Source organism: Ursus arctos, unplaced genomic scaffold (genome assembly GCF_023065955.2).
Source record: "Ursus arctos isolate Adak ecotype North America unplaced genomic scaffold, UrsArc2.0 scaffold_11, whole genome shotgun sequence".
NCBI lineage: Eukaryota > Metazoa > Chordata > Mammalia > Carnivora > Ursidae > Ursus > Ursus arctos.
The window spans coordinates 46539706-46555635 of record NW_026622775.1 but is presented as its reverse complement, the minus strand read 5'-3'; the positions used below and the strand labels follow the sequence as shown (position 1 = coordinate 46555635).

Here is a 15930-nt window from a genome sequence, read left to right as displayed (position 1 = left end):
TAGTTTTAGATACTAGAATAGAATTTAATTTTATAACTTAAGTCTGTCATTAATTTAAATTACTGTTCCTGATGATAGTCAAAAATCTCAAAGTAATAAAAAATTTGCATAATAGGACAAAAATGTCACAGGAGCCCAGAGAAAGAATTTATATCCTGTGTTAAATGCCAGTGAAAACATCATGTAAATGACAGTTTGAAATACTAGCACCAAAGTGATTAAACTCACAGGGAGGCAACTGCCTGATACTCAATAAAAATAACCTCATTCCAGAAAGGTACATGTTTCTATAAAATAGGAGGACTTATGTGTTACAGAAACTGAACCAAAAATTACTACTCCTTTTCAGCTTTTATTCCCAACCTGCTATTAATATAGAAGTATATAATTACTTTTTCCCCTGTATCTCAAACTCTCAGGAAAGAAAGATCAAGTCATTAAACATTTATTAGCTCAAATTCTGCACCAAAAGGTACGCCAAGTCCTGAGCTTTAAAGATGGATAGTTAAGTCCCAGACCAGCAGGCTCTCTAGCGAAGATGATTGACACAGTGCAAGCTAACCCATTGGAAATGAAATCGGGGTCCTAACTTAGACTCAATTTCAGGCATTTATTATATACTCACCCCACCCAAACAAGTAACTTATGAAAACACAGACTATTTTTAAATGACAAATAGCCAGGACTCTTTCCAATAACATCTCTATCCATTAGTTTCTGATAGCAAATTGTTTAACTGACCTCACTACACATAAGCACCATTTATCTATATAAATCTTGAATGCTACCATAAAAAGCTCATAACTAAACACGATTGCTCTAAGGCAGGACACAGTGCATACTTAAAGTTTGAGTATCAAAGCTAGTTTTGTGTAACATTCATTATCAAACCATTTTTCTTAAACACTAGGTTTATGATATAGGTATGGATTCAACAAAGCACAGAAAACTATTTAAACAGCTATCTTTTACAAATGTTTTATATACAGATGTATATGTATTTATAAAGTGACGACTCAACTTCTAGGAGGAATGACAATTACAACCTTAAATTCACAGAAACATGACAAAGTATTTACGACACGTAGTCATATAAGAACACACAAATGGAGCACTTTAAAAATGAAATAAAGTTACTGAAATTTTAAAAATAAATTTGAAGCAAAAATAACAAATTAAGAAATATAAGCCTACATTCAACTTTAAATCAGTACGTAAATCAATAGTTACCACTTAGAAATAATTATGTTTAAAAGTTACATTGATACTCAATAAATATAAATTTTTATAAGTTTATATTTACATATAATGCTCACCCACTGGCATTTTTATCTCTATTTTCAGATAAGAGATTGCAGTGCAGAAAATTAATAACCATATGCCTAATAAGTGAACGAAGAAATCAAATATATCTGTATGATTCCATAACTGAAGCTATAATAACGTAGCTGTATAGTCCAGCAACATTTTCAAAGAGGGCTCCTGAGAATCACCACATCAACTTACTACCATTATCTTTTCATCTGCGAAGTAAACTGGACAAATACTATCAGCTCACAGCACTCATTCATTTTAATCTCTCTCTTTCCTGCCTTTCTGTAATACAGAGGTTTAAAAGCAAAATACTCGAATTTCCAGCTTCCTTTGCCACTACTAGTCATGTGACACAGCTCCGGCCAAGGACAAGTACCTGGAAACGGTTTTCCTTCAAAACAGAAGATGAACTCTTACCCAAGAAAACATTCTCCCTTCTCTCCTGGTTGCTGGTGTAGCGGTCATCTTGGGATTTTGAAAACTAAAATCACGTGCTAAGTAGGAGACTGAGCCAGTTTCCTTAGTGACACCCTTGAGCATCTCCACCAATCTTATACTACCTACCCTTAGATTTCTTATTGTGTGAGGAAAATAAGCCCATGGCTAAGCCTAGGCGTATAGTTTTTGGTAACCTGTAGACTAGCAATCCTAAAACAGTTTTATGCTATGAATCAAGCCTATGAAATTGACTCATGTTATAAATCACTTTGGTGAATTCACCATAAGGCATACTAATGATGAAAAATTATCTAAGAGAAAAAGATCAGATAGCCTGAATACCAATTATTTAAAAATAATAATAAACATGAAAATATTAAACTATTACCTATGATTCTTAACTCTTCACTAACTTATTTATGCCAGAGACTGTTAAACAACTGTAATATACATGAACACATTTAATCCTCACAATGATAGGAGGTAATTTCACCATACATAGCCATTGTAAAATTTTCATCAATCCTTGACAAAAACAACAATAAAACAATGCTAAATTTACCTATTCTAACGTTTTCTATTTTTATGATATTAAAATGTCCTTTCTTTTATGAAATGAGAATAGTGGAGAACGAGTTTATATTCATTTTAACATACTTAGTTGGCAAAATAAGTGACAAATCAATGTCAGTGCCCGAGTGTTTTATGAAATTTTAATAGTCCACGAAATCCAAAGGCCTGAAATCCACTAAAGTTAAATAACCTGCCCAGGACCAAAAAGCAGTTTGTTTGACACCAAAGTCCAAGATAATACATCACAACTAGGTTACATAAAGGAAATACACTAAATGAACTCAAAACAACTATTCTGTGAACACAGCTAAAGATAGAAATGTATAACTACAAAGGAAAATAGCCAGCCCAGAATATCTGAAGTGGGAATACGGACTTCTAAAGTGAAATGACTTTATCATGTTACCTCCCAGAGTCTTCTCTGTGTAATGTAGATTTAAACCATACCAAAGAAAATGCAATCAAGATAGGAATTCCCACTCATCCTAATCATTAGGTTTGGAGATGGACACCGCGAAGAACTTTTGGGTCTCTTCCTACATTGCCTGCCTCTAAAAGAAGCTTGTGGTTTCCCAAATAGGAGTAGGAGCAGGTATGCAGATAAAATTTGCCCCCTGAAGTTTGCTTCTCCATTTCTTTGAGTTCTACAAAAGTAGGGGGATCAAACATTAAGATTAGAAACAAAACTGAAATGCAGTCAAATTCTCCTTACCTCAATTCTTGGCATTTTACGCTACTGCCTTTCATTATTTTAAACTCTTAACTGTTTAAAACTCATCTCTAGTTGTTTGGAAATATGTATATTTTATCAATTTCTTATTACTATAAATAATGGTTTATGTCTTTATAACTGAAAAGAGTAAATACTTTCAGACTTAAGTTTATTTGTAGTTTTCTCAAATGTTAGGTCCCATATTTTTAATCCAATCTTCCAGTGCCAATTTGTTTTAGAAGAAAAACAAATAAACAAGTACAGCAGGCATTCTCCAGTATTTACCATAAATAAATAAATAAATAAATAAATAGGAAAAGTAGATGGCTAATGGAGGGCAGAGGGCTGGGAAAGTGGGTGGATGGTAGAATTTGGCTTTATAATTGAAATACAAAGGTGTACAGATGAAGGGAAAAAATATTGCTAAAGATATTTCTGCTTTGAACTTATTTTATTTTTTTTAAAGACTTTATTCATTTATTTGAGAAAGAAAGAGACAGAAAGAGAGCACGAGCAGGGGAGAGGGGCAGAGGGAGAGGGAGAAGCTGGCTCCATGCTAAACAGCAAGCCAGATTAGGGGCTCAATCCCAAAACCCTGCGATCATGACCTGAGCCCAAGGCAGAAGCTTAACCACTGCATCGACTGAGCCACCCAGGCGTCCCTGCTTTGAACTGATTTTAAAAGAAATTCTTTTTTTTTATTAAAATAAAATAAAATAAAATAAAATATTTATTTTAATAAAATAAAAAGTACACCTAGAAGGTGTACTGACCACACTCAAGTTTACATAATATTATCACCTCTATAGTGGTAACAGTACCTCTGACCAAACTTCTGATACACACCCTTGCCTTTTCCTTCCATCCACCCCCCCACTCCCACAAAAAGTAATAATTTAAATAATTTCTAGACTGACTTCCTTAAGCTACTATCATAATTCCTATTCTATTGTGCTTAATGTACATGGAATATTTTATTTCCTACACGTTTTTTCTTATACCAAATACACTAATCTACTAAAGTTCAGGATTATGAAACATTCAAAACTGGTAAAATACATGGCATCTTGTGAATGTCTACAAAATTCAGACAAAAATAAAAATGAATAGTTAAAAACTTACTTTAGCTCATCATGTCCACTTACCTATTAGTGTGCATGTGTATTTTAAATTTCTTCCAGCTAATATATTGCTTTGAACATGTCATTAATGGTCCAATGCATACAAGACATTTAGCTAGAAAAGGACTAGGCTCTTCGGTAAGATTAAATCATTAATCAGGAAAAAGATTATTTTTCAAAATATCTTAATATGCGGCCCCTTATCAGTCACAATAAAACTCCAAAAGCTGTACTTTTTTTTACTTTTAATTTTTAAATAACTTTAGAATAAAAAAGTTATACAAAAATAATTCTCTATATTCTCTATATACTCACCTAGCTTCCCATAATCTAACAAATAAAATAACCACAGTAAAATTATCTAACTGCTCAAATTTCACCAATTGTCCTAATAACATTCGTTTTTTTTTTCTTTTTTTTTTTTTTTTTTAAGGATTTTATTTATTTATTTGACAGAGAGAGAGACAGCCCGCGAGAGAGGGAACATAGGCAGGGGGAGTGGGAGAGGAAGAAGCAGGCTCCCAGTGGAGAAGCCTGATGTGGGGCTTGATCCCAGTACTCTGGGATCACGCCCTGAGCTGAAGGCAGACGCTTAATGACTGAGCCACCCAGACGCCCCTAACATTTAGTTTTTTCCGGTCCGGGATCTAATCCAGAATCTCACATCTCATTTGTTTATCACATTTCCTTAGTCTCAATCTGTAACAATTCTTCAGCATTTCATCCTTTCATAAACTCGACACTTTCAAGTACAGTTATTTTCTAGAATGTCCTAAAATTTGAGTTTGTCTAGTATTTTCTGACATTAAGGTTGAAGTATTTTTCGTTAAGAATACTATCACAGATGTGCCCTTCTCAATGCAGCATGATGTTGAAATGTCTTATCACTGGTGTTAAGAAGAAACGACAGGCCCAAAGTGGAGTCACTTGTGCTAAACCATGTAACCAAACCAAGGCTCCATAATTAACCTAACAGCAGCTTCCACCTTCTCCAGGAATTTAGTCTTAACTGGTCAACACCAATGAGGTAGTTTGCCACACAGACCCTTTCCATCTCCCAAAAGGAAGATGAAGTAATCTGCTCTTTCATTATCCCTTCTCCCTTCAGCCTTCCATTTTCTAGAGCGTCTGCGAGCTCCTTCCTGTTTGCTAGATGGGATGCTACCTGATTCATGAAACATTCAAAAAAGCCCAATTTACTCAGCTGAATTTTGTTATTTGACAGTGGTGACATAACTTTGATTCACCCGGTTCATTTGGTGTCTACCAGTTTTCCTCACCATAAAGGCACTGATTTCCCCTTTATAATTAATCAATCTTGGGGAGATACTATGCAAATATTCTGAAGATATCTGATATAGATTTCTTTTTTTTAAGATTTAATTTATTTGGGAGAGAGAGAGCATGCATGCACATGAGTGGTGAGAGGGGCAAAGGACCTGAGCCAAAACCAAGAGTCAGATGCTCAACTGACTTGAGCCACCCCAGTGCCCCTTTGATATATATTTTTCATATTTTCACCCACTAATTTTGACATCAACTGCGTATTCTTGCTTACAATTATTGCTGTGATGTTTGCCTACTGGTGATTTTCTATTTCCATCATTCCTTCTAAAGTTTTTTTTTAAATTGGAATTCTAGAGTAACAAAGAACTGTCTCTTCTCCCCCATTTATCTGTGTATTCAATTATTTACTTATATTGGTATGAGCTAATGGATATTTTTTCCCCTGGAGCTTATAACTCATTTTTATTTTGTTCAAGCTGTCCCTGATTTGAGCACTGGGACTCCTTCATAAGGATATTCATTAGACTGTCTTCTGAATTGTAAAAATGTCACTTCAGTTACAGAAGATAAAGTTTTTTTTTTTTTTAAAGGAGGGGTCACTGATGGCTAAGGCTAGCTTTACCACTTCCATTATGACCAAAAAAATATTTTTTTATGGAAAGAAACTATATTGAAATATCCCAAATGTGTTGTACTATCATAACTCTTGTTCATCCAAGAGCTTATAATCTTTGGTCACTATTTTATACATATTAGCACAGAATTTTCTCACCATTGTCACTATCTAAATCCACTTTACCTTGCATTCCCCAACCCCCAGATATTAGTGGTATGTCAGAAACACAGCCCAAACTATTCAGTGACAACAGAAGAAATTCATTTTAGCCAAAAGGTAACAAGCTTTAATTATACGGGGGGGGGGGGGGGGCAGTCAATCCCAAAGGTCAAATACTGTATGATTCCATCTATATAACACTTTTGAAATAACAAAATTATACCAATGGAGACCAGACTAGTCCATGCCAGAGGTCCGGTCAGGGAATGATTATGTCTACACAAGGACAACAAGAGGAATTCTTATGGTGATGGCATTGTTCTGCATCTTGACTGTATGAATGCCAACATCCTGATTGCAATATTCTAGTTTTGCAAAACGTTGTTAATGGGGAAAACTGGGTAAAGTTTCCACAGGACCTCTGCATTATTTCTCACAACTACATGTGAATCCACAATTATCTCAGACTAAAAAAATTATTGAAATAAAAAAAAGATAATGAGTTTTGACAAGAGTGAATACTCAGGAGAAATCAGATTATCATCATCATGCCTCACCCCTTTAGATCTATGGATTGCTAGGTAGCTTCTCAGAAAGTTACTATCAGGCCTCTTCAGAATAACTAGCTAATGGCTAATTCTTCTTTAGGGTCTCTTCTTAGTAGCTTTTAGGTTGGGTAGGAACAAATACCAAGAGCTAGAGAACAGAAAGATGCTAAGGGCCAATTATCATGGTGAGTGTTGTTTTGTCTACTTAACTACCAACAGTTAGCAGGATCGATCAAAATATACATTTTCATTTCAATTCATTTAGCTCATTTTAAATATATGAAAAAAATCCTAAACATCCACAATTTATTATTTCCATTTTTTTTTTTTAAAGATTTTATTTATTTATGTGACAGAGAGACAGCCAGCGAAAGAGGGAACACAGCAGGCGAGTGAGAGAGGAAGAAGCAGGCTCCCAGCGGAGGAGCCCGATGTGGGACTCGATCCCGGAACGCCGGGATCACGCCCTGAGCCGAAGGCAGACGCTTTAACGACTGCGCCACCCAGGCGCCCCTATTATTTCCAATTTTTAAGAGGCAAGCAATGAAAATCTACAAGAACAAAGAGGGTTTAGTTCCAATGACGAAAATAAAGTTCCCCTTCAAGTCCCTAACACCAACTCCTCTAAAACACTTTCAATGCATACGGATGAGAAAGCACAGAAATGGTGGACCCAAGAGAATTTAAAATGCAAGGACTAAACTTTCCACTCCATAAAAACCCCACCACAACGGCACTAAAGGTAAATCCTTTCCCAGATTGAAGAAGAAAAGGAAACACCTGAGTACAGCAAGAAGCACTTGGGGTAAATAGTTCAGTAAGTAGTGGTTAATTAGCATGTAAGACCAGAGGTGGGTTTTTTTTTTTTCTGAAAAGATAAAAATCCTAACATAAATAAAGTAGCAATCAGCTTGTTTTTCTCCATACAAAGGCTGCCATTATAACTACTGAACATATTTTGACTATACATATTCAAGCTCTGACAAATCTACAAAAGAGCAATAATATGTACTACAATGGCTTCTCCTTCCTAACTTACGAACATTAGCTAAACTATCTAAACGAAAGTGGTATAGAGGAATATGCCATCCCAAGTGTCCTCAAACACCCACTATAATCATTACAATGTGCCATCCTAAGTCACCTGTGAGTTTTTATTTAAATAAATCCATTTTTTCCTGCTTAAAGTCAGATACTCCTCAACTCTTCCAAGGACAGAACGCTTAAAAATCACATTACAGGGATGCCTGGGTGGCTCAGTCGGTTAGATGTCTGCCTTCGGCTCAGGTCCTGATCCCAGGGTCCTGGGATCCAGTCCAGAGTCAGGCTCCTTGCTCAGTGGGGAGCCTGCTTCTCCCTCTGCCTGCCGCTCCCCCTGCCTGTGCAAGCACAAGCTCTCTCATGCTCTCTCTCTCTCTCTCTCTCTGACAAATAAACAAAATCTTAAAAAAAGAAAAAAAATCACATCACTATAAATTAACAAATACTAACATATTTGGCATAATGATATGATAAATCAGATATTTCATATTAGATTCCCAAATGTAGATGTAGAAGATACCGAAGTTTAAGGAAACATAGTGTAAGACAAAAAAAAATTTTAATAACAAATATATTCAACAACTTCGAAGTTTTTCGTAAGAACTAGGAAATGTCCGTCATAATCACTTGCCATCAGACTGTAACTGGCATCATGTGCACACAGTTTGATACAATGAGTAGCTGATACAAATGGACACACATTTAGCCAGCCTGTCCAACAAATTCCACTACTGCAACAATTCTAGTCCATCTCTACCACCACTGTTTAACTCAGGCTCCCAACCATCTCAAGCCTGAAGAACAGACATCAGTCTGTAACAGACTTCTTGGTCTCCTCTCACTCCCCTTCAAATCATAACCTTCAATACTCCAGTGGAATTACTCCTCATCCCCTACTCACTCCCTTGGCTCCAAGCACATGGAGCGAAGGTCTACACCTATTTTCTTTCGACCCTGTGTGCTACTTCGGGAATATCCTGCATGTCCCCTACTCCACTAATTGGTTATTTCCTACTCCCCTCAGACTCAATACATGCTTATCAAAGTGTTGGCACAGGACATCTCACCTAAGAAGTCCACAGCCTCTTCGACAGCTGCTACAGCACCAATGAATCACATCCTACTTAAAGGATACAATACATTGGTGAGTTACTTGAGGGACAGATGTCTCATTTCATCTTTGAATTACCAAGGTCTAGTAAAAAGTATTGCATTAAAATGTGCTACGATAAAAACTACTATTAGACACTGCACTAAACAGTAAGTGTACTTTCTTTCACTTAATCCACAAAACCACCTCAGGAAGCTATTATCCTCATTTTACAGATAAGAAAACTATCTGGTGCCAAAAATGGGGTGAGGAGAGGGAATGGCCCGTAAAATTTAGATATCAAAGAATTATCACCACATTTCCTATCTCTTTAGGCTAGATCAAAGTTACTTCAGGTGATTACAAGTCTTTTTCACTTAAAAAAAAAAAAGTAAGTTTTCCAATGAGTCAAGAAGCAGCACAGTTTGTGTTTTTAAAGGGGTTATTTTATCTTTACTTCAGACAGTTAATTTATATCTCAAGTGTACCCCACTGTCACTTTACGTGACTTAAATTTCAAATATCAGCAAAGGCAGACCTACTGTTATCATTTAACTCCCCCCAAAATCCACCTCGATAAAGTTGTTTTCCACAGTAAAATTAAAAACCAAAAAACAAAAACAGTGAGTTTTCTTATGAATCAAGGAATCTTTGATCTCGAGAACTAAGCTTTGCAATGACAGTATTATCCTCCCTTTCTTATTAAAGGGCAACACCACTAATAAAATGATAGTGATCGAAGGTTACAGTTTGTTATTTTACACTCTTTCTTGAAAAAAATGAAACAAGTTGGCAACCTAGTAGTCCCCTTCCTTTTCTTAGTTTTATTTTGTTATTATTTTTTTGTAACTGTTCTGTTAAAGGCCAGGGCCTGGGAAGAGCTGCATTAAACCAGCCCACATACAGCACTGCAGTTGGAGAGATTCATTTTGAACCTCAGCCAATATATGCAAAGCTAATTATGGAACTGTTCATTACTAAATGCTTAAAAGGTTATGTTAAGGCAACTAAGTTTCTACCAATATCACAAAAAAAAATTTCACAAATTTCAAAGTCACATGCTATTACAGTTTGAAATTAGTATTTCAGTTATAAGTATGTAATATATTTTAACCTATAAATTCAAGTATCATTGGTATGAAAGGTAAATAAATGCTGGCCAAATAGGAATTACTTAGTGAGGTCTGATTTTCTAAACTGCACAAAAATCATTTAGTTCTATTTTTTGAACAAAAACTACTTGAGAACCAAATATTACCAGAGCCCTAAAATTTGCTAAAATATAATCAAAGTGTTAAGTCGTCAAATGAAAATATGAAACTGCTCATAAACAATGATTAAAAGAAATTCAAACGGAAAATGTAACTGTACTAAACACAATTCTTCCACTAGATTTGAAAATTAAATATTTACCAGAGATACTCTTCTGTGCAGATTCTCATCATTTAAAGTTCTCTGGGCAAAACGTGTTTTTTCAGCTCTCTCATTATGACTAAGTGACTTTGCAAAGAATGAAGTCTTACACTGTTATGAGCCCTCAGCTGACAAATTCATGAGTTAACAACTAAATCTAAAGGTTCAAGAGCCAAAAAAATTTTCAATAGTGAAGGACAAAGTAGTACTATTAACTAGGAAGAAATGAGGTGGAGGTGTTTTACACATACCATTTTTAAAAATAACTTATAACTAGCTAAAAACACATTAAATTAGATCTTGAAAGAAAACAATTCAGCAATAGATGCTTCACCTGAAAAACTAAAAACATGCATATAAATACTCTACAGAAGCAGCTACAAAGGGTCTGAACTCAACAAGTTAATAAAATGGTTTAGAAAAAGCATTTTATTGTTTAAAGCCTTGGGGAATAAAGCTGTTTGTAATTTATCTACATCTTTTACTTTACTAAATTGCTTTGGTGACCAAGCTTCTCATTTAAATGATTAAAGCATAAACCCAAATAGTTTAATAAAGCAATTACTTAAGAGTCCTGTTTTTCAACATAGGTGCACTGAAAAATATCAATAGAACATTTAGTGTTCATTATTTTCAAGGGGTTTGTTATATAAAATACAGTGCCCCATTGACTAAAATTTAGCCAGGTTTCCAGACACAAAATGTGGGACACACACTGGATCAAAGATTTTTTTCATAATTTCAGAATATCAGGTGAAAGAGTGACAGCCTCTTAAATCTAGGTATGCATGATCTGGCTAAAAATTCAGATGACTTTTTTTTTTAATTTCTCCTTACCATTCTGCCTCTCTAATGACATGGCTAAATAAAACAGGTTCCCATTTTCCAGGTGTGCTTGAAAGCTAATTTGCAAAGTCTGTGTTTACACTAGGGCTCGCCCCACTCTCAAATTCTCATCTAGCTAATGTCTTAGGTTCCACTAGTAACATCACTATTAACTTCTAGGCAATTGATTACCTTAAATACAAAACTATGTATTCACAGAGTTTGAGAGAGAAACTGGGATGGTGGGGATTTAAAAAAAAACACAAAACCTGAATTTAACAAAAAAAATTATATATTTCCTCTATTCTTTTAAAGCATTCCTTTTGCCTGTAATGAGAATCATATGAACTCCTTTATCGAGTCTATCCTGAAAAACAGAAGGAAGCATGACAGCAAAACTTTCCTAATTCATATCCTTCTGTTTGTGATATCAAATTTAATACATGTGCTTCCCTCATATTACAAAATTCTAGCACTGAGAAAAGATGGTACAGAAAAACTTCTAGCACTCAATACAGTGAGTGCTTACATTAACAAAGCACTCAATATAAAAAGCACCTTCTACCAAAACATTTTTTTTTTTACTCTTTTGAGTACATTTCAAACTTTAAGAAGATGGTTTTTAACCAGCCAGGTAAGGTTGGGAAAACATTCACATTTCAAGCTACTTTCTCTTGAAAACAACAATGAGCAAACATGGGGTTTGCATTAGTAATAACCAAATGAATATCAAAGTTAATGGGGCTGATACTTAACAATGTTCAAAGTGTATGGTAGCTATCTCTATGTTTACTTTTCCTATGAAGGTTTGGTGGGGGGACATGTGCTGCTTTCAGATTATCAATGAAGCTTTCATGTTGTGGTGTTAGTAGTGACCGGCCCACTTCTGAATCAGGCCAAGTTCTCCGCTAGGTCAGTTTTCATTCTATTCTACACAACTGGCACGAAAAGAGGAAAGTTTAACAGTTCATTTATTTGGCACAATCCACACACTTTCACAGTGGACGTTTTGTCTCTTCCAGTCTTGTTTGGTGACCCCACCCCCACAACTGATAGGTTTGATGTCATTGCTGTTCTAATTAATCAACCGAAGGTACGGCTCCCCCCTCCCTCTAATATCCACTAAAGCCCTATGACATCATTTTCTAACCTGCCTTCCTAGGTTCTAATATACTCAACTTGTTTGATATCATTTGGTCCTTCAAACACTGAAAGGAATTGAAATATTTCACTGAAATTTGCTTTTCCATCACACTACCACTGAGAACGTGCATTTTCAGATGCAGAAGATTCATTCAGTTGACAATTTTAAAAGAAACAGTAGAGGAGGACGGCACATGGGAGGCAGTGCAATGCCCAGGGACAAGATCAAAGCAGCGTACTGCTTGGTTTTGATAAATAACCCTTTAGAATTGGAACCTTCCAAAAATATACTGAAATGAATATTCTTGTAAAATTATCACACATCTTCCATTCTTGTGGTAAATATGTGTAACCTATGATCCCCCAGATGTGATGGCTCCATCAGGAAAAATGAAAAATCAAAAACGGTACCAGGTGCCATTCTTGGGCCTTGCCCAAAGGCAGCCAGTGAAAGATTCTATTTTATTCTGTTCTCCCCACATTAAATAATAATAATCAACATCAGAGAAGGAGAGCATTTGGGTTTGAACAGATGGCATCCAACACGTAACAAGTGAAGCAACTCCTTCAAGCATTAGATCCTACATGTCTGCTGGTCCCAAGGATCAGGAGGGCTTATTTGTCTTAAGAGAGCTGGCAGCAGGATCCCCTGTAGTCACCATCCCAATGCTTAGGAATATGCGTCATTAACCAGGCAGCAACTAAAAGCAAAAAAAAAAATCAAACCACCACATTTTTATAAAATTTCCCCCTCTCTAGTCCAACTTGAGACGACCAAATCCAACACCATCCGCAACTGCTCCACTTAAAGTAAGAGGACCAATAAGCCTGAAGGTAAACGAACGTATAAAGGTTAACCAACTTATCTAATTTTGACAAGGTTGTGCAACACCAAAAGAATCCGCAGGGTGCCCTTTCGGGGGGGTGGGGGGTGTATTTGAATATGCCTGCTCTGCAGTTATGTCTGCAATTTCAACTAAAAGCACCAACCTAATCAACTTTTCTTCCTCTGCACTGGAAAGCGGCATCCCTTCTTCAAAGAAGCAAAATAGTAAATATACAAACATCTCAATGTTTTACTTTAGAAGGTCAACACGAATTTGTCTTTCCCAAAGCCATACAAGTTTCCTTCTTACACCTCTTCAAACACCACAGAACTCTGAAGGTAGAAGGGGCCACATGCATGGGAAAGATAGGGGGCCTGCAGCCAGGGTGGTAGGAGTAGCTGGTTATGGGGAGGTGAGCTCCCCTCTCCACCGAGACTCAGAAGCTCCAGAGTAGGGCTGGGAAGAGGGGAATCTAATTAGAAAATTCCCTCCTCCGCGGGGCAAACGAAGGAGCAAGGTCAATAATGGGGAGGGCAGCTAAAAGGAGAATATCGAGGAAAGGGAAAAATAAACCCAGGACGACCAAGGGAAAAGATTCGGAGATGGGATGCCATTGAAAGTTGGGGGTCCTGATGGGAGAAGTGGGGAGCGCGGGGCCAAATGTGTCAGGAAGGGGAGATGGGGACAGGAAAGGGCGCAGCCGGCGAGGCACAAATCCAGCCAAGTCCCGGAGGGTCTCACCTGGGGGGTCCTCTCGGCGGGGTTCTTCATCACCGCTTGGCGGAAGCTGTTATCCACGTAGGACGCCATCTCCCCCAGTGGGCCCGGCCGGGGCCGCTTCGCACCCTTGTCGGCCTCCTCCCGGCCCAGCGCAGCCTCTGCCTCCGCCCTGCGCGCTCCGCCCGCCTGCCCGCCCGCCCGAGGCTAATAAGCCAAACCGCGGCGGCGGCGGGGCCTACGGGGGGGCGGCTCCGCTGGGCCCGGCGGCCCGGAGCGCGGGACAGGCGCGCAAGAGACCCGGCAGGAGAGCGAGGCCGCGCGAAGGGGGCGGGCGGCGCGCAGCTCCAGCGACCGGCGGCCCGGAGGGTCCCTGCGGGCGCTCGGCGGCCGGGAACTCCCCTTCCTCCTCTTCTTCCTCGCCGCTCGGCCGGGAGAGGCTTCCTGGCGCGCCCGGCTCCCTCCGGGCCTGGCTCGACACGCCTCCCCCGGCTCCACTGGGGGGACAGTGGCGTCTCCTCCTGGCCCCGGCGGGCCTGAGTTATTTTTAGGGAGGTACGAGCGGCAGTAACGAAGGGAAAGGCTCGCAGGCAGACGGGGCCTCCTCTCCCCTCTCGCGCGGAGGGTCGCCCCCTCCTCTCAGGGGCTCGCGCCGCCGCCCGGGAGTCTCCGCGAAGCACTCGGATCTCCCGCGTCCCTAGTCCTCGGGCACTTGGGCGCCGCAGCCGCCGTCGGGACGACTGGCTCAGGTCCGGGCGCTGAGAAGACCGATCGCCTCCGCCGCCGTCCGTGCCGTTCCTAGTCTCCGTCTATTGGGCTCGGCCGTCCCTCCCGACTGCTGCTGCATCCCCCCGGGCCGCCCCGCCGCCGCCGCCGCCTCCTCTGCTGCTCTGGCCGCCGCCGTGGGCTCCACCGCCGCCGCCTCCCCCCATCAGCGCGCCCGGAGCGGAGCTGCCCCGGCGCCGGCGCCGCCGCGGCCAGAGCACCCAGCCGGGGCTGCAGCCCTCCGGCCCAATCGCTCTCGGCAACTTTGTTCCCGGTCTGCGCGGGGCGGGGGAGGGGGAAGAGAGGGCCACGGGCAGCCCGGGTCCGGACTCCCGGCGGCGGGCGTCCGAGGGCCGAGGGCCAAGAGCTGAGAGCCGCGCACAGCCCCCTAGGAGAGAGTGTTTGGGAAGCGGCGACTCCCCCTCCGCTTCCTCCGCCTCTTCCTCCTCCTGCGCCTTCTCCGGCCGCCGGAGCCGCTCCTCAGGGAGGAAGCGGCCTCCGGGGCTTGTTGCTTTGTGCTGCAACCATGGTGAGGAGTGAGTGACAAGGCGGAGGCGAGTCGGCTGGCGCCGCATCATCGGGGGGCGGGGCGGCCCCGTCGCGCTAGGTCCCGCCTCCTCGCGCTCCCTGCGCCCGCCCGCCGGCCGCGCCCTCCCTCCGGAGCAGCACCTTCGTCGCGACCAGGTGAGCCCGGCGCCCGGGCAGCGAGTGGTCGCAGCGCTCTCGGCGGAGCTGCCTAGAGCCCCGCGCTGCCTTGCTCCGAGGAGGAGACGCGAGTCCTGGTGCCCGGGTGCGAAGCGCTGGGCTCTCCTCTTCCTACCCTCCCCACCCCTTCCCTATCTCACGCCGTGCCGCGTACCCACACCCCACCCAGTTCCTGGGAGACCCTGCGGAGTCCAGCCGCCTCTCTCAGACTCCTCCTGGCGCCACGCCGAGGCCAAGGGGGCTGAAAGTTGACCCGGAGCAGAAGTCCAGCCCGCAAGCTTGGGCTGTAGTGGGCATTCATTATGAACCCGAGGGTTGGCTCCGAGTTGCTTCAGATGGGATAAATCCTCTAAGATTTTATTTTCCTTATTTGTAACTTGCTGCAGGGAAAGCTTTCCTCTCCTGCCTTCCTTGCTTACTGCCACCTTCAGACACTTTAATGACCACGAGATTAAGGACATGGAAAAGTGCCAGTTTCAACACTAGATCCAATACCACCCCCAGACAGGCAAACATGCCAGATTTAAAGGTGATCAGTCATTAGCGAGAGACCCGGACGGCAAGGTCTGTGACATAGTCAGAAACATTGACAGATCTGGCTCTGCATCAGGGCAGAGCAAACCTCCTTTTCCAGAC

At 40.7% G+C, this 15930-nt stretch overlaps 1 protein-coding gene across 12 annotated transcripts in view; it reads right to left on the bottom strand.

Annotated features, from left to right (window-relative positions):
- The window catches only part of RAPGEF2 (Rap guanine nucleotide exchange factor 2), a 230572-nt gene extending 216552 nt beyond the window's left edge, over positions 1–14020 (bottom strand). For all 12 annotated transcript variants that reach the window (XM_026499568.4, XM_026499572.4, XM_026499576.4 and 9 more), the window contains exon 1: positions 13849–14020. In XM_026499568.4, coding sequence (XP_026355353.2) covers positions 13849–13917 — 69 coding nt within the window. In that variant the 5' untranslated portion in view covers positions 13918–14020. The remainder of the gene's footprint in view (positions 1–13848) is intronic.
- Positions 14021–15930: the final 1910 nt, after the last annotated feature.